The sequence below is a fragment of the Phaseolus vulgaris genome, chromosome 4 (assembly GCF_051622355.1).
Source record: "Phaseolus vulgaris cultivar YP4 chromosome 4, ASM5162235v1, whole genome shotgun sequence".
In the NCBI taxonomy this organism is placed as follows: Eukaryota; Viridiplantae; Streptophyta; class Magnoliopsida; order Fabales; family Fabaceae; genus Phaseolus; species Phaseolus vulgaris.
In genome coordinates this window covers 3,591,430-3,610,401 of record NC_143501.1, presented here as the reverse complement: position 1 = coordinate 3,610,401, position 18,972 = coordinate 3,591,430, and the positions used below count along the sequence as shown (strand labels likewise).

The following is an 18,972-nucleotide window of genomic DNA, read 5'->3' as shown; positions in this document are numbered from 1 at the left end:
TAAGGTAAGGGAGGAAGATGTATTTAAACTGTCTTTGTTTTCGACTCTGAATAATGTGAGATTATATTGACGCTGAAATAAATTAAATTTAAAATTCACTTATTATTAGAATATTTTAATAACTAACCGTGATTGTTATTTTCATGTTAAACATGGATTGGTAAAAAAAAGAGAGTAGAAATTTATGATTGATTGCAGAAACACTAGATACTTTATAATTAGATAAAAAAAAGATGCATGATATAATATGGATTTTATTCCCACAACAAAAAATAAAGTAACATGAATATTTAAACCTTTTTTCCTTAATTATTTGAAGTGATTCATGTTGCGAATCAAATCACAGTTTCCAATCATGCATGTGATCTAATAATCTAATTAACTCCAATTATTTGATGAGAATAATACACTTCCAAGATCCAAGTAGTGTTGACTCTTATTTTCTGTAAACTGAACTTAGGTTTCAGTTAATTATATATATATATATATATGATTAGGGTGTGATTTTACAATATAGTTATGCAAAATTTATGTTATAAAATAACATAATTAAAAAATAAGTGTTGGGATTGTTTTCATCCATATTAATTAGTTGTAGACATTTGGTAGGTATTGATACTGAGATGATACATTATACAAATAGCTTTGATAAAAAAATTATATGAAGAGTGATAAACGTAAGTTTAACTCAAATTCTATATTAATATTATTTCAGATATATAATAAATCTGGTTGAGATAGAAATTAATTATATTATTTTTAACAATATGTATAAAAAAGCATATATTATTGATATTTTTTTAAATGATTATAAATTATTTATGGATATGACATGAATGATATCATTTAATAACGAGATTTGGTCGATACTGAAAATATAATTTCTTTTATAGTAAGATAATGACCTATGAAGGAAAAAGAAAGAAATTAAGAGTGAAAGTTCATCTTTTAGGAATTAGGTTTTGAGTTTTTGTTTGTACTTTATTGGTATATTTAATAATTAAAGGCACTATTTTTTCCCAATTATTTAACATAGTTATTTGGGATTCAAATTTATGAGTATGAGTTAAATTTGAACAATTTCATACTCAAAAAAAGTAATTATATTATTATAAAAGTAATTATATAAAAATTATTAAATAGAAATTAGTTTTTGAGGAAAAAAAATAGTTAGTATATTAAATAAATTAGATTTTATTTTATAGACTAAAATTTAGTAGCATTTAAAATAGTTTTTTTTTTGTCATAATTAAATAAATTAATTTGAGCATTTATGTTCCAACCTATGAAGCTCAAACACTCCTTTTAAATGGCGTGTTCGTGTTGGACACGACACTCGTATGACACTCGTAGGACACTTATCAGTTAAGTGTCAAATTCAAAAAATATTTGTTAGATTTCTGACAATTTTAACACGGGTCTAACACAATTTTTAAAAGGAGAAATACATCAATTTTTTAAAAACTCAAACTTATTATATAAATTTTTATTAATAATTAAAACTACTTTAAATAACAATAATAATTTAGTCTCTAAAATAATACATATAAATTTTTATTAATAATTAAAACTACTTTAAATAACAATAATAATTTAGTCTCTAAAATAATACATAATTTATTCAATATAATGATTAATTATTTTTTTATCTAAAATTGATTTTTATTTAATAATTTCTAATGCACGGTTTAAAGAGCAGACTAATCTTTATTTAAATGTTGGAATACAATTATAATGTGAAAGAATAATAGTTATTGATCTTAAATTTAAGATTTTCAATTTAATTACAAAATTATTAGTATAAATTTTTTAGGACAATTTAATAACCTTTGTAGAAAAAAGTACTTAAATTATGACTTAGTGTTGTATCAATACAACCCATACTTGTTTGTTATACAATTATGGTTAGAAATAGGAAAAACCAAACATTTATATAAAGACCATTATGAAAGATAATATGTAATATTTTAATTAATTTAAAAAATATTATAACATCGTTTCCATAACAACATGAAAAAATAATCATTGAAAAGCGTCATAAAAGCTAAAATTTGAATTATTGTGAATGTGTAAATATTTTTTTTTTAATTTAATGACTAAAAATTGCTTATTAAAACTATAAGATCAAGACATGGCGGGTAACCTTTTTATAATTTGTTTTTTCAAGGGAGAGAGACATTATACTCTTTAAATAACATTAACATTATTATTTTTTATTCTCTTATATATATAAATATATATATTAATCTAACAACTAAACAAGTAAGTTACTTTTAAAAATTATTAAATTAAAAAAAAATAGAATATGAAGTATCTATTTCAAAATTGCTCCTCATATTGTATATATTAAATGTAGATTTCTGTTATGATTTTTTTTTTTATTGAATTCATTTAGAAAAAAATATTGCTCTAATTTTGATAAAAATATGTTTACTTACTAAAATTAACTGGAAAAATATTTATTAACACCCCTTTCAGTTAACATTTAAAGAGGAAAAAATAATTAAAAAATAAAAATAATAATATATATATAAATCATTAAATAAAAATCAATTTTAAAGACAACAAATAATTAGTTGCTACATTGATAAAATTAAAAATTATTTTAGAGACTAAAAAAAATATTAACATCTAAATTAGTTTCTATTATTGATAAATAGTTTCTAAATAGGTATCTAATTATCTATCTAGGTTTTAGCTACTAATTATTTAAATTTTAAAGTTAGTATCTAAAATTTTGGTATCTATTTAAATATTAATTTAAAAAATATATATCAATAATAGAAACTAATTTAGATATCAATAATATTTTTAATTTTTAAAAAGTATCTAATTTTTTTAATATAGTAACTAATTATTTTTTTTTTCTAAAATTGTTTTTTATTTAATATTTTCTTTTGTAGTATATATATATATATATATATATATGGTGACATGTCTTTATCTATTTTAATGACTTGAGGTTTCGATCATGATACTGTGTATGTTTAAGACTTGCTGCCCAACACTGTAGGACCAGAAATAAAAATGAAGTTCTTGTCATTTGCATTAACTTTCCACATATGAAAATTCATATATATGATTTATAATAATATTTTTCTAAAAATTGTTAAATATCAACTTAATTTCAAAATCTTTGTATTTTTTATTGTGAACATATAATTATATAAATAACTAAATCCAGATTTCTTAAAGTAAGATTTGGTATATTTGAGTTTTGCAGATAAAATTGTGATCATGCACACATTAATCATTGATAAAAGTATGTGAATATTTTATAAATAAAAAAAATGTTATTTGAGGAGATTGATTCAACTTTAATTAATTTAAGTTGATACAGAAATTTTATATATCTTTCCCGTAATAGGCTTTTGTTTACATTGATATTATGGTTGGTTTAACAATACTTTATAAATGGTAAGAATGAAGCACACAGTTTTTTATTATACAAATTATTTTCGCAATGTGTAAAAACATTATATAATTTTTTCACTATACTACACTTGTGTCCATAAAACAAAATAAATCTAATTTATTTTAATATAATAATGGTTCTTTTACAATTAATATTCCATTTTTAGGTTTAATAATTATTTTTTGAATGTTATCTTTTACAAATTTATCAAGTGAAGTAAAAGTTAATCATCTCAGAACATCTCAGAACTCCAAAAGTAAAAAGTTTTTTTTAGGTAAAAAGTTTTTTTTTTATCATAAAAAAGAATTAATAAATAAGAATCACTACATGGTGATCCAACACTTATACAATTACACTTTAACCTTCTTCACCTTCCCAAGAAACACCTACCGAACAGACAAAACCACAGTTCTTAAGAAAAACAAATCCTTTGAAAGAACATCAACAAACCAACCTCATGCAAGTCAAAGGGTTCAAACACCAATTAGGATAAGAGACAGACCTACAACGAGACTTATAGTAAATCCAAGACTAAACCTTAACTTGCACCATTGGAAACACTTTTGACACGTCAGCTTTTTCCTTATTAAAAATGATATTGTTCATGTGTTTTCATATTTCACTCACAACTTCAACCCATATTGTTCCCCAAAAATCGTTAAAATACTTGTAATTTATACATTTAATTGTTGACTTGAGCTTTAGAATGTATTCATAAGTATCATTCTCGAGAGATTGAAGAGACTGAAGGTAAATATTTTGATAAAAAGAATCTGACCTAGTTTGACCATGTAAAATAGAACTATATATAATATTTTTTACAAAATTGAAATCATTAAAATAAAAGAAAGAGAGTCTTTCAAAACTCAAATTAGGAAAGTGATTGATATTGAATTCCTTATTAATTATTATCCATGTTAAGAAAGAAGATGTTGAATGAGGGAAGAAAAGGAAGCACATGTGTGATTAAGGTGTATCCATGGTGGCATAAGATATGTTGGACAAAGGTAACATGGTACCTGCCAAATGTAGGAAAGGTTGAAAATAGTATTAAAGAGTTTGAAGATGAATGCAGCCTCATCAGCAGACAGTACCTTCTCCCATGTTCTCTAAGAGGTGATGCTTCACCTTCCTCACTCAACACTCCACCACCCACATTCTCTCATGCTCATAATTTTAATTCTTCAATCACACTTCAATTCAACCTTTACCATTCTAAATTCCTTCAATGCCTCTTATGAATTATATGCATTCTGCTGCTGTCTTTTAATAACTATGTTATCACTCTTCATGGGTGATTCAACCCTTATACAAACATAAAATACCTAAGACACTCCATCTCAACACTCACACCGTTAGACGTCTATAATTACTAAACAATCCTAACTCAACCCATACAATCTGAGCTAAAAAATAATTCGAGAAACTATCGTCATACAGACCAAAGGTTCGAGACACCACTCGGAAAAAGAGAACAAACCGGAGAGAGACTTTGACGTAATCCAAGACCAAGTCTTCACTTGAACCAAGACAACCACTTCTATCAGAGTTGTATATTCACAATTATGTACAATTTAAAACAAAAATAATATTTTGTTCAAATAGAATCATTTTAAAATTATATTAACTAAATATAAATTAATATTTTTTTAATGTGTAAGTTGTTTTTTTTTAAATAATTTTTTTTATATTAGGTATCACTGTGCAACAGTAGATGACAAAATGTGATTAAATCTTGGTTGAGATTCTGCTACTAATCCATTCTTGAGAAGTCTTTTTCTTCATCAAGCTTTGAAATATTGCAATTCAATGAAAGTCTTTTAATGACAAAGCTAGAACTGTTTCCCAGTCATCATAATCAGTAATTTTTTGTACAACTTCATATATAATCAGTAATTATAGTATATATATATACACGTGTGTGTTAGATGTAAAAGAGATGAAAATCACAGAAAAATTATTATGTTATACCTGTCATCATGTCTACTAATTAATAGTTAGATTCTTTTCCTATGATTTGTAATATTATATTTAGGGGACTCATGATTGTGATTTATCCTGTGAGTGAAGCCAATGATAATATATTGTAACCCCAGAGATAAACATGGCTCATCTTTCGTTTTTGCTTTTTTTTATTTTATCATTATTATAGCACATATCGATCTCAAAGTAATAAAATTAAGATCTTAAGATGTGTAGCAAATTATCATATATAATTGATGTCAATGTTAAGAAATTAGGCTATGATAATTTTCCTATGCACTGCCACCAGATGGCATCCAAGGATACCTAATAGAATATGTGAATGTAGATTTATTAATTTTCTTTTTACATGTTTATTACAAAATCGATTTTAAGCCTAACTCAACCTTATAAATTAGTTTATGGAGTGAAGTTTGCACCTACTTATATACAATGACATGTTTTAATCTCTAGTCAATATGACTTTGATACTATAATAAGAAATAAACTTTAAGTCTAACTCAATCTCATAAAACCGGTTTATGAGGTTGAGGTTTGCATCCACTTATATACACGACTATACTCTCTGGTCTATGTAGATCTTTAATAGTTCTAACTCAATCCCATAAATATCTAGACACACTTTATCTAAACGGGCTAGGTATATTATGAAATAAAAATTAATTTTAAAAATAAAAAAAATTAATTATTATATAAGAAAATCATAAAATAAAAATTAATTTTAAAAATAAAAATTAATTAGTTATTATAATCGAAGCTCAAACTGCATCAAAATATTACTCCCACTGTTCTCACTCATCCACACCTCCCTCCCCCTCCGGTGGCTCCCAAGCCTCCAACGGCTCCGCGCCTCCCGCTCCTCCTGCAGTTCGCTTCTTCGTCGTTCGCTCTCGCCGCTCGTTTCCTCGGCGCTCACGTCGTCGCCGTTCGTGTCGCTGCCGTTTTCTCCTCTCGTCGTTCGGTTTTCCGTGCGTCGCAGCTCCGTTCGGTTCTCACTGCTTTTGGGCCATCGGAGGAGAAGAGGGGAATCGTTGTTGGAGGAGAAGTTAGGATTCCGAGATTTTAATTAGAGGTAAAACCCAAAACAAAATGCAACACTATATAAGCCCGATACAGAATAGGTTCGCGATTCTGCGATATTTTGAACGATTCGTACTTGTATCGTATCGTAACTGCTTTTTCTCCTTATCTGTGTCATGTAGAAATTGAGTCATGAAAGTGCTCCTTATTTGTTTCTACGCTGCTTAGCACTTCCCCTTCTTCAGAAGTTGTTATTTGTTAATTCTAGAAGTTTTGTAATGAATAAATAGAGATGCTGGAAGGCTTTCACGTTATTCTCAATTTGGTTCTGTTTGGTGGATGTGGTTAGTAGCAATGCTAATTTTTTTGGTCAAGTATTGCTTCTTGAGCTCATTTGGACTTTTCCCAAGTACATTAACAGTGCCAAAACATTTATCAAAGTAAGAATAGATGTCTAATAACAGTGAAAGATAATGTCATACTTGTTAAATAAGAATCTAAAAGTGATAACATCTTTTGTTTTTTTAATCACATAAGGAAAAATTAACTTGTCCAGAGAATTTTTTTTTTAATCTCATTCTGTCTATAGAAGTATCTAGAACTTCCTCAAGACCATAGAAACCTTTTGTCTTGTGTATTGCACCCTTGACCAGTTTCACAATATACTTCCCTCACTGTATTGGCCTTCTTGCAGTTATCAGCTCCAACATTAGCACTCCAAAGCTTTAAACATCACTTCTCTTAGTGAACTGTTGAGTCATATAATACTCTGGGTCCAAGTAGCCCTACATCAAAACAAAATTTCATTGTCAACTCTTAAACTCTTGAATATAAGAGGTCACTGCAGACATATATAGGATAATTTTTCTGTCTCATGAATTACATTGAGTACTGGTGTGACATGTTAAATGTTAGATGAGAATGTATGAACCATTGTTCCTTTGACTTTGTGTGGTGATATAACCTTTTGCACCATGACTTAAAGGTTTAGAGAGACCTAAAGGTTTTGCATCATACTGGTTTACCATTCAAGCGTTCATCCAGTAAGATGTTAGTAGATTTGATGTCCCTGTGAATGATTGGAGGATTTCAATTTCCCAAAAATGAAAGCTGAAACTTTAGTGTAGTGAAAATCATGCTTCAATAATCCAGTAGCCTTAAAATTAGAGACAGATTTCTAGGCTACAATATTGGTATTGCAAACAATTACGATGCCTCAATTTTTTTGCTGTGTTTTATATTAGACCATCATTCTCCCATTCCCCACCCACCTCTAAAAGGAGAAGGAACTACAGTGGTTTTACATTCAGGATTGAGGATACAAGAATATAATTTGTTATAGTCTTACCATTTTTTTTTCTCAAAAAAGGCATTCATTGATCTGTATTTTTCTAGGAATCTGGATCAAATCAATATATAGAGTACCTTGTACAATGAGTAATTAAATTTGGGAGCAGCTTTGCTTGTTAGGTTACTTTTATGTATAAGTTGCTTTTTGGGAGATATTGCATAAGTATTGCAATATTTAAATTTATCACTAGTTACTTCCTGTTGTTTGGATTTGTAGTTATAAGGTGCATAACTGCTCATAATGCATTTGGTCTCGCAACTAACATTTTTAATTAATCTTTTTTAATCTTTCATGTAATACTATTTTCAATTATTAATTTTTTATTGAGACTATTTCTTATATTTTACATTAAAGGTGATGGAAAAAGAGTGGACAAAAATTCCCAAGGTTTAGTAGAGAGTATATAGATGGTGTTGAGTCATTTTTAGATTTTGCTTACACTAGAGGAAGACCTCACAGATTTTATGTCCATGCACCAAATGTAGAAACTGTACTTGGGCAAGAAGAAATGTGGTCTTTGATCATTTAATAGCCACGGGCTTTCTAAAAGGCTATCTATCATGTTTGGGTTCACCATTGAGAAGAAATACCTTCACCTGCCAAAAGTGATGATAACATGATAGAAATGAAGATTCACAGGATGATATTTATGGCTTATTGTATCACATATAGAAATGTGGTAGAAGCAAAAGGAGGCATAGAGGGTTCTAACGATGAAGCTAGAAAGTTCTACCTATTGATTAATGATGCAAATCAAGAACTCTACCTTGGATGTGAAAGCTTCTCTACTTTATCTTTCATCATTCGGCTGTATTTATTGAAATGTCTTCATGGTTGGAGCAATTCTTCTTCTCTGATCTAAGGTCACATGATGCAGTGCAAGAAAAAATAGAAACTAACTTGTAGGACCTTTTCAATGTTCAAGCAAGATATTAATTATTTTATATTAAATATAGTTGTGTTTAGCTGAACCTTAACTGAAATTAGTCACATTGTCTCGTTCTGATGCTCATTGTTATCTATGGAAATAAGTAGATGAGCTTCATCATTTCATTCCTTTACAAAAGAAAGTGAGTGTAGTTCAATCTACAAAATTTGGAGCAAGAGAAATGTAAATAATGCATTCTTTGACACTCTCTTTAATATTTTATTTATTATATGGTGAAATCTTATTCTGTTTTACTAATAAAAAAGTGAGTCCCAGTAATTTACCGAGGCTGACTTGAAACTTCACTTGATAACACAAAATATAGAAAATAGATTGCAAATGACTCTTTTTGATAGTGTACTGAAAGATTCCATTTTAGTGGATAAGTGAAATAGTGATAGAAGGAAATTCTGGATGATTTTATCCATTACTATTTGAAACTGTTAAATGATATAGAATGCTGTATTGGATCATTCAGTGTAACTGACTGGGCTTGGATGATGATGTTTGAAATGATTATTGTACATTAACAGATCTTGGTTTCTTATTGCATAAAGAGTTTTGTGTAGACTTTTAGAGTCTCCTGACATCATTCATGTAATGCTTACAACCACAAACTTATTTGAATTTCAAATCTTCGTTGAATAGAAACACTCCTAGACAGGTGCAGCTATAAATGCAGATAATTAGTTAAAGATGTTTCCTAAATCTTTTAGTGGAGAAAGCAGTATGATGGTTTCGAGAACTCTTTCAATATGGTTATTTTTTCCTATTGTCTATTATTCATTTAGAATTTAATGGTTTGTCTGTTTCAGTGTACTTCAGTTGTCCCCATCTATCCAATCCTTTCAAATTTGTTATTTTACACGGAATAATTTTCGTGTTGAAATAACAATCAAAGGATGAATGATAACTTGGTTTGGTATTATTTGCGCAGTCTGTACATTGACTCGTGATGATTTTTGGCTGTGTTTTCATGGAAATATGTTTTCTACAAAAATATCAGTAGAAAAAACGATACAGTGATACATTTGACATTTGTGATCTTTCTTCATGCTTGACAGCTTTTCCGAAGCCTTCTATGGTCATATTTTTTTGCATCCTAAGCAAGAATTAACAGTTATAATTCTAGGGTTCTGTATAATAGATTTTTAAGAAATTTAAGGTGTAAGACAGTTTGGGTGATGAATCAATTTCACTAGATATCAATATATTCAACAGATCAGAGCCTTCTTTCTGTGTTTTCTTTTCTTTTCTGATCTGCTTGATACATGTCTACTGTACATTCATTTTATTTTTTGTATGGAGTGGGTACTTTTCTGTTAACTGTCAAGGTTCTTGCTATGAAGACAAAAATATATTGACTCTGAGATGAATTGCGATGTATAAACCTTTAGTAACCAAGTTGGTTTCCTCAGGTTTCTGCTCTTCGGATTGGTCACGATTGTTTAGGAAATAGAGTCTCAAAATGGTGATTCTTTCCACGTTGCCACTAAAATATTCAGGTTTTTTCTGACTACATCGGTATCTTCTAAGTCATACTTATATTACTCCATGTTTAGCTTTATATTTTGTTGATATATTTCAGCTTTCCTTCACCGAGGTGCTCCTTTTTTGCCATCAAAGTTTCCAGCGATAGTTGCTAGTCACGGAGATGTTTCTCTGACACCCCAAACGGTTATTATTACTTATCTCTCTCATCTAGTTTAAATCTCCTTCAATTTATGGGTTTGTGCATGTGTTTGTAGTGGAAATGATCGTTTTAGATTGAATGCTTTGTGTTTGCAGACTTGTAGCATAAAAATGAGAGAAAAACATGCAAACCATAGTTGCAACAAATTTTTGACCCGTGCTGCAAGGAATGATCATCATCTAAGCTATGATGGCTTGCCTGAAGAGCCCTTGTTGCTATCATTGATCAAAGAAGTCATATGGTATTTGTTTAACTTTAACCTGTCATTAAATTGCATTAGCCTAATGAAATACTATCTGCACTACCTGTATGAACTGAAACTATTTTTACTTTAATTAAAGACCAGTAGAATTCACCTTTGAATGTTACTGAAAAAATACAAACCTCTTTGTTTCCAGGGGGCTAAAATATCTATTTGTATTTTTGGTCGAGCAACCTAGCCAGCTGAAATACGTTGAGTGGCCAAGTTTTAGCAGTACGGTACGCCACTAGTTCTTTTTTTTAAAACTTCATGTTAGGCATCACTATAGTTCATTATCTGTAGTTTTGTCATAGTTCTTCCACACCAGATCCATATGTTTCTATTTCATTTTATAATTTTGTGAAATGTGTTGAATGATTACATACTTCTGTTAATCCTTTGCAGCTGAGGACTGCGGTTCTGACTCTTATCCTGGTTGCGTTGCTTATTGTTGCATTATCATCTGTTGATTCGGCTCTCTGCTATCTTTTGGCATTAGCTCTTAGGAAAAAACCATAACCTTGTGGTGTTGCCAGTGTTACCATAATACATAAGCATTTGATCTGATGCTTGTTGACATGTAAATCTTAAATCCTATTTTGAACTGGAAAGGATTATATTAGTCAGGAACCTTTTATTAAAGCCATTGCTTTGCATCTCAGTGAAAGAAATGGTTGCACAGTATAGAATCTTGTTAATTCCATGGATGGAAACTGGATATGGAATTGGATATTTCAGTTAACAATAGGAACCAGAGGAGTAAAAGGTTATGGCAGCTCACACTTCTCAAATTTACAAGTGTTTGGTTTTCTTTTCTAAAACTTTTAGGTCCTCTGAAATTATAGATATGTGTTGTTGATATTGATAGAGTTGAAATCCATTGTTTTAAATTTAAAAATGTTTGTTCTTAGTCCTTTAAAAGTTTTAGTATTTTAGATTTTTTTTCATATTTTTAAATGTGTCATCTTATTGATAGAACCAAAATGTATTAATGACGTTTAACATTTAATTATTTATTCACTTTAACATAATTAATTAGTTACTTAACATGATGGATTATATATTTATAAACTTAATGTAGTTAATTATCCATTTAATACAAATCGATTATCTTTTAACATACTTGATTATTTATGTAACATAATTTTTTATTTAATATAATAAATTATTTTATGCAGATAATAGGTTAAATACTAAAAATTAGTAATAGACTTCATCTCTATTAATAAGTACAATACATTTATAATTTTGAAGACCTAAATAAAAAATTTAGAGCACGAAAAGCAAACATTTGTAATATTTTATAAGGATGAAAAACATAAAGCAAATTCTTCCTCTACAATCTCTATATTAATTATGAAAGTTTATTAATTATGAAAAGTTGGTTATAACCTTTGCAAAAAAATTAAATAATCTTAAATGAAAGATATTGTTTAAATTAAAAAACAAATATGAAAGTGTAAGAGAAGGTGTGGAGGTTTTGCACCTCTATATCAACTATAAAAGGTCAATTTTAATTTTTTAAAATTTTTTAAATAATCCTAAATAAAAGATATTAATAAAATTAAAAAAAAAATATGAAAGTGGAAAAGAAGGTGTAGAGATGGAGGAAAAATTTGCTAAAACATATTTTACTCCTTAACTCAATTTTTGTTATGGATGCACACAAAATAAAATTTAGTCAACATCTCTAGTATTTGAATTATTTTTTTAAAAATACTTCATAAAATGTAATAAAATAAAGTTTTCATAAAATAAACCTAATTTATATATGAATTGAAAATCATTCATAAAAAATATACAAAATTGTTTCTCCAACTCAATTTATACACTTTATTTTTTTTATCTTTTTCTTTCTAAAATTACTTTTTTTTGAGTATATCAAAATAGGAGGATGACATTGAAACTTGATGAGACGCTGTTTGAGCCAGATTTGGCTAGTTATCCATCCTTGAGAAGTCTTTTTCTGCATATCAACCTTGGGATTTAACACTAATTGAAAGTGACCTTTGCTGCCAACACCACTGTTTCCTGGTCTTGTTGGTCGGTAACATGATTTCAAATACTCAGCCTTCAAAACCATGGTAATAATCTTACCTACCACCACCACTAGGTACTAGCTAGGTTCTGTTCCCTTCACTGTTTCTGAATTCCAAAGTAGCATTACATTTTCTAGTATGTATTATTTATCAAACCCAGACTTATGGGTGTGATACGAGTGTCAGTGTTTGATACGGAAAAACCATTTAAGAGATGTGTCCAAGTCTCACAATTTATGATCATGGAAATGCAAACTTAACTCAAATGAGCCACCTATATTAACACTATTAATGATTAAGAAAACATTAATGAACTTTTCTCAGTAATGTCCTCATTTATAAGTATTTCAGTGAAACACTTGTTCTTAGAATATCTTATAGCACTACATGTTATCACTACCTAATAAAAATACCCTTTGTTACCTTCATAACTATAAGACATTCAGATGAATCATATTCTCAGTATAAATATAATCAAATTTTGAGAATTTTTAGCTATTTGGCAATATTTCTGCAGAGCATCTCTTTTTTTCCACTAAAGGGTTCTATTCATGTTCCAAAGGTTTACTTCATTTATCAATGGCACATGGAGAAGCAATGAAGGTTAAATCAGATACAGAAGCACATTTTAGGAAGATATTTCCCATAAGCTGTTAGGTACCACAGTTCCATACTGTTAGGGTACATGTGTTCAAAGATACATCCAAAAGTTCTGAACTTGCCAGCTCTGAAAATACAGTACAAGTGTACAACTGCAGTTGCATCATCCGATGACAAAACCTGTTCTTGCATAGACTTTTGGATTAACTAAAATTTTTACCACATCAACATGTAGAAGTTGCAAAATTATCACCATCAGTAACAACCAAATGATCCAAATTTCTTCTACAGATATGTAATAGAAAGAGACAAAAGAGAAGAAAAAGATAAGATTGATGATGTGATTGAGAACAAGGAAAAAGAAAGTGTTGAAAAACAAGCATGAGTTCCATTGTCACTGACTCGCTGGTCTTCTCATCTCACTTGAGTACAAATAATGCACTCAAACCTTGACACAAACCATATGAAAATGATGTTGTGAAAATCTTTTCCATATTGAATCAATTAACAACCCTCTTATATAATGAAGTTTAAAAGCTTTTTTCTTACACATCCATACACTACTACAAGAAATTTTGCTACTGATATTTAGCTACTGTTATAATAACATTGTGAAGTAGGTGTACATAAAATGAAAAGTGTCAAAATATCATTTCTTAAAACCATAAGACATTAAGTTTTTATCTGTTTCCTATAAAAAAAATTGAAAACCAGAAAACAAGATTAGAAACAATTTCACAATTTAGTGGTTAAAGCATTAAAATGTGTGCCTATTTGTATGTGTAAGAGCAGCTAAATTACATTTAGCTGCATAACCAAACACATTTGAAGTATGAGTCTTAGTTAATTATATACTGCTCACTGTGTCTGTCTTTTTTCAATCTCATATTTTTAGTCACATTTTCACTCCAATTATGCACCAACCATTAACTGGTACTTCCCTTTATTTTCACTTGGAATCAGTGCTTCACCCTTTTCATATGAGTATCAGTACATTGTGTTGTGAGGTAAATTTCTTTCACCTCAACAATGAAAAAGATCCTTGCAGCTCTTTTGCGTGATTCTGAGGGTGCCTGCAAAAAAAAACATGTCGGTTACTGTCCTTCTATATGATACCTGCAATTCAACCTTTTACAGACACCACACTGTCCTTTGTTTTTCAATTCTACAATGATATTTGAGAATTAACACCACATGAAAATATTCATGCTTGTCTTCCTCCATGTGTTTGGATTGTATTCAAACTTTCCAGAACCGATTCCAATTTAAAGTTTAAAGCCAAAGCAACAAATAGTTGTCACCAAATTCAAAAGTAAAAAAAAAAGGCTATGTAGTCAGACCAATAGTGCTTCATAGGAAGCTGATGGTTTCTGACTTGACTCTGGTCAATGTTCATTGCAGTGTTCTTTCAGATGCACCAGAAAGTATCATGGACAGTCAAACAAACCATGTACCAGGTTGATCGTGTTTGGTTGGAGAGATTTTGAAATGTTCATAGAATAAAGTAATGTGAACATGGAGAATAAAACTTTGCTGAATGCTGACTTTATTTACAAATTGAAATTGGACTTTAGGGTAAGCTGTTAATGATTACTTTGTTCCTCAAATTCGATAAAGTGGACATGGGAATTTGAAAGGATGCATGTAGAAATTTAAGTCTTGGAGGGCTAATTTGCCAAATAAAATGAAAAAGAAACAAATATGAAGTCATGTTGACGTACCTATTACAACCTTGAGTAGGTATTCAATATTCAACAAAACAAAAACCTAACCTCAACAACAATACCAAGACTGAAGAGACACAACACAACAGAATCTAGCAGACTTTGGAGTGTTGGAAAACTTCTGACACTGTCTATTCAGCAGATTCAAGTTTTCAAACCACAAAATCTATACACCTAATTACCAGTCAACCAATATAATCAAAACCGTTTGATTTAAGCATTTGGTGAAGAATTAAACCCTCAGATCTATGTTTGTGAAATAACATATGTCAAAAGAAGCCAATCTCTTGATTAGATCAAGAAAGTGGTCTTTAACTTTGGACCAGAGATAAGCCAGCACCAAAACCAGTGCATGAATATCATTCTCCAATTCACTGTCTTGATGGATTGTGCTGAAACAGCCAATGACAAACAAAGCCAAAAACCTGCCAAATGAAAAACCACAACATCTTACCTTACATGATCCCAGAATACAAGTGGAAAACCACTCCTTTATCCATATGATTGATAGAAGTGTGCATCAAAGTGAGAAAACTCTTTATTGTTGCTTTACCATCACAACCATGATGGTTAAAACACCTAAACCTACCATTTGATGAGGAAATTAACAAGCCTAAAGCAAGATTTGGAATGAACAACTTTTGACAATAAAAAAACAGATGATGACACTGACCTTTGTTGAGAGTTCCTTGAAAGGTGTTCACCCAAAGGAAAGTTTTTCACTGCTTCCTCCTTTGTTGATTATAATGATTGAGCCGTAGTGGCAGTGGCACACATTCGTGTATCTTATCTTATCAATTCCATCAAGATCCCTACCAAAGTGGGCATTATGATTACCATTATTACTACTATTATTATGTTATGGTTTTGATTTTGGTTGGTTTTGAGTCACTTTTGAGACCCCACAGGAGCCTCCAATACAGAAGATGCTGAATGGAAACACTATAGCGTATGGGACACATTCCAAAAAGTGACAAAACCACATTATCATGATTGTGCAATATCATGCAACATAGGTGCTCATAAGTCTCAGGAATGGTGAGAAAAAGGCAAAAGAAAAAGGAAAAAAGAGAGAAGTGGAAGAAGACCATCTGGGCCAGTGGGCCATCACACAGAGAGACAAGTGGCAAATGAACTCCTGGGCTGGCCCACCAACAGGGTCCAAAGGCATCAGCCACCGCTGCTGAAGGGGGCAACAACTGACTTTAGGAACATCCATAAAACAAAAAACAAGTTGTTGAAAGAGACATGCATCAGTGTATGTAAATGGTAAAGGAAGATGGCATCAAAAGCAGATCCCTGTCTTCAATATTTTTCTATCTCATACCAACTATTCATCACTTTTCTCCATGATTATGGAACAATTTGCCTCATCACTTTCAATATAGTCTCTTCTTTCTAACTACATTTTTTTTATCAATACCAACCAAATTCAAGATCTTGCTTTAGAATGAAATTTTAATTTTAATCTAGAAACATCATTTTTTTTATCAATAACATTCAAATTCAAGATCTTGCTTTAGAATGAAAATTTTCATGTTAATTTTAATCTATAGATAAAAAATAATTAATTGTTATATTAATTAAATTAAAAATTATTTTAGAAACTAAAAGAATTATTAGTATCTAATTAGTTTATATTATTGATAAATAATTTTTAAATTAATATCTAATTAATTAAATGTTTTAATTAGTTAATTAGGATTTCTAATTATATATAGTAATCTTGGTAATCAGATACAAATTTATTAATAATAATAATTATTTTAAATTAATAGTTTATTAATAATAAAAATTTTATTAATATTTTATCATTAGCGCGATTTTGATTGGAATGTCAATAACTTGATTAAAATTAACATATTTTTGGGTGATTATTTTTAGATTAATATAACTAGTTTTTTTTTTTGTTGTTCTTATAAACAATTATTATTTCTTCCTTACTATTAGCTAAGGTTAATTTTTCAATCAAAGAAACTATTCTTAAACTAATGTAGACTAAAATTTTCTAATGTATATAATTTTTTTTATGTTTGTAATGATTTTTTTTTTATTGATATTAATGTTAATCTTCGTTAATAGTTTCTTAGGATTTTGTTTATAATGGTGACGAGAAAACTTTTAAACAATATTAATTAGAACTATTTTAGAATGTTAAGTAAAATAATTGTTCATACCATGTTGATAAAAAAAGTAAAAAGAACAAATCAAACCAAATGTCATAAAAAAATTCTTATCAATCCTAAATCATTTTAGTTTATGTAAACTGAAAACAATCTCCATTTGGGAAAAAAAGGAACATCAATATTGTTCATTTTTAAGTAAAAATTAACATCAATCAATATCAACTAAAAACAATTATCAATATTCATATTTATTGATAACTATTTGAGATTTAAATAGTGATGGGAATATTTTATTCAAACAAAAGTTAAAATTTAATAAACTTAAATTTTCTTATAAAAAGTATTTAAGAAATAAAACGATGTATAACCATTGATATTTCTTTATTAACATTTTTGTTGTGATTTTTTGCAGGCCAAAATCTTTCGTTTTCAATCTCTCACCATCTTTCTTCTTTTCTTTGTAAACTCAAACACGCACCCATCCACCTTCAAATTCTGTTCTCTGATGTCATCTCACACACACTCATACAAAATTTAGGAATTAATTCAATAAAATATGATTGATGTTCACATTGCCAATTGATAGAAGTCATACAACAATTCCTTAATTCACTTTAATTTTTAAAAAATGTCCCCACATTCCATTTTTTTATTCAGATCACAGTTATGTGTGATAACGCTTTTATTAACTTAACAGAAAATAGGTTTCTCATAATTTTTCTTGAAAGAACGTAATGAGAAAAATGTACGTGGAAATAACACGATCACAAATCAATTGCAGAAACACAGATATAACGTGATTCGGTCGTCAATCTGTAACTTAATCTACAGGTAATTAATTAGGTTTTCATTCTGTTTGTTACAAATTTATTACAAGTACAAAGATATCTTAAATAGAGATTATAGGGAGACACAATAATTAAGCTCACTCACTAACATGGTGTCTAATCAGCCCAACTCAATTGGTCATGGCTTCACATTCAACCATGCATGTGCTGATAAGCTTGTTAACTTATGTTTTATTTATAAAGAATATTTTCATTAGTATAATAGGTTTCTATCTAGTCTTCTTAGAGTTATTTATTAATAGATATAGATTACCTATGTGTCGGTTTTTTAATATATGGATTTTGATATAGTCTTTATATTTTTTGTATTTTTTTTTTTTTTTTTTAATAATATTTTTTTTATATGACGACAGATGACTATTGTTATTTGAGGTGTCCGTTTACCTGATATACATGTTAAGTTTCATAATAATGCGAGATTTTATAAAAGAAAAGAATTTGAGATGTCACTGCATGATCTTGTAGCCCTTGTGTTTGATGTTTTGACTCTTAATCCCTAAGGAAGCGTTTTATTAATTATGAACAAAGAATTCTGCACATTACTTGACTTAGTCAGCTACATGTTATAAATTTTGATGTGAATTATTTGACTAATTAAGGTGAGTTATGGAGATTTTGGCTGAGTCACCAAATGAAGGATATAAAATTTGTGATGTTCACGTTTTTGTTTAGAATATAAGATAGATTGAAGGAAAATTGTGAGGCTATGGGTATTGGGAATGAACATTTTTTTTGTGAGAAGAAAATAGAAAATAGTGAGAACAAAGAGAAAGAGACGTGTTATTTGAGATGATGCATGCAGGATTTTTTTCTCTCTCTCCCTTTTGTCTTATTGGATTGTTAATTCATTAATCTGATGAGATCTTGAAGTTGTGAAAATGGTGGCATGGTGCATCACATGAAACTATAGCAGATTGTGACCCAAAGGTTGCATTATACCAGAAGTTTATTGCAGGGAAAAAGACCACCGATAATGACCAATCACATAATTAAACCTCTTGTAC

At 29.1% G+C, this 18,972-nt stretch overlaps 1 protein-coding gene and 1 long non-coding RNA gene across 2 annotated transcripts; one reads left to right on the top strand and one right to left on the bottom strand.

The window, feature by feature from the left end:
• The first annotated feature begins 6,151 nt into the window (after positions 1 to 6,151).
• Positions 6,152 to 11,429, top strand: LOC137836807 (uncharacterized). Its single transcript, XM_068645553.2, has 6 exons — positions 6,152 to 6,470; positions 10,116 to 10,202; positions 10,286 to 10,374; positions 10,486 to 10,631; positions 10,789 to 10,870; positions 11,037 to 11,429. Exons 2-6 carry the CDS (start codon positions 10,166 to 10,168, stop codon positions 11,148 to 11,150), a joined length of 468 nt encoding a protein of 155 aa, XP_068501654.2. The 5' UTR covers positions 6,152 to 6,470; positions 10,116 to 10,165; the 3' UTR covers positions 11,151 to 11,429.
• Positions 11,430 to 13,296: 1,867 nt separating this feature from the next.
• Positions 13,297 to 15,816, bottom strand: LOC137836808 (uncharacterized). Its single transcript, XR_011085347.2, has 3 exons — positions 15,668 to 15,816; positions 15,449 to 15,579; positions 13,297 to 14,343 (listed from the first exon to the last, which is right to left on the bottom strand). It is a non-coding gene; the product is annotated as an uncharacterized LOC137836808 (long non-coding RNA).
• Positions 15,817 to 18,972: the final 3,156 nt, after the last annotated feature.

What these genes read in the sequence shown, in the direction of transcription:
- LOC137836807 (XM_068645553.2), top strand. Translation starts at nt 10,166, where the DNA reads ATGGTGATTCTTTCCACGTTGCCACTAAAATATTCAG. An exon ending in TTGATCAAAGAAGTCATATG is followed by an intron (nt 10,632 to 10,788) that starts GTATTTGTTTAA and finishes CTTTGTTTCCAG; the next exon opens with GGGGCTAAAATATCTATTTG. An exon ending in GGCCAAGTTTTAGCAGTACG is followed by an intron (nt 10,871 to 11,036) that starts GTACGCCACTAG and finishes AATCCTTTGCAG; the next exon opens with CTGAGGACTGCGGTTCTGAC.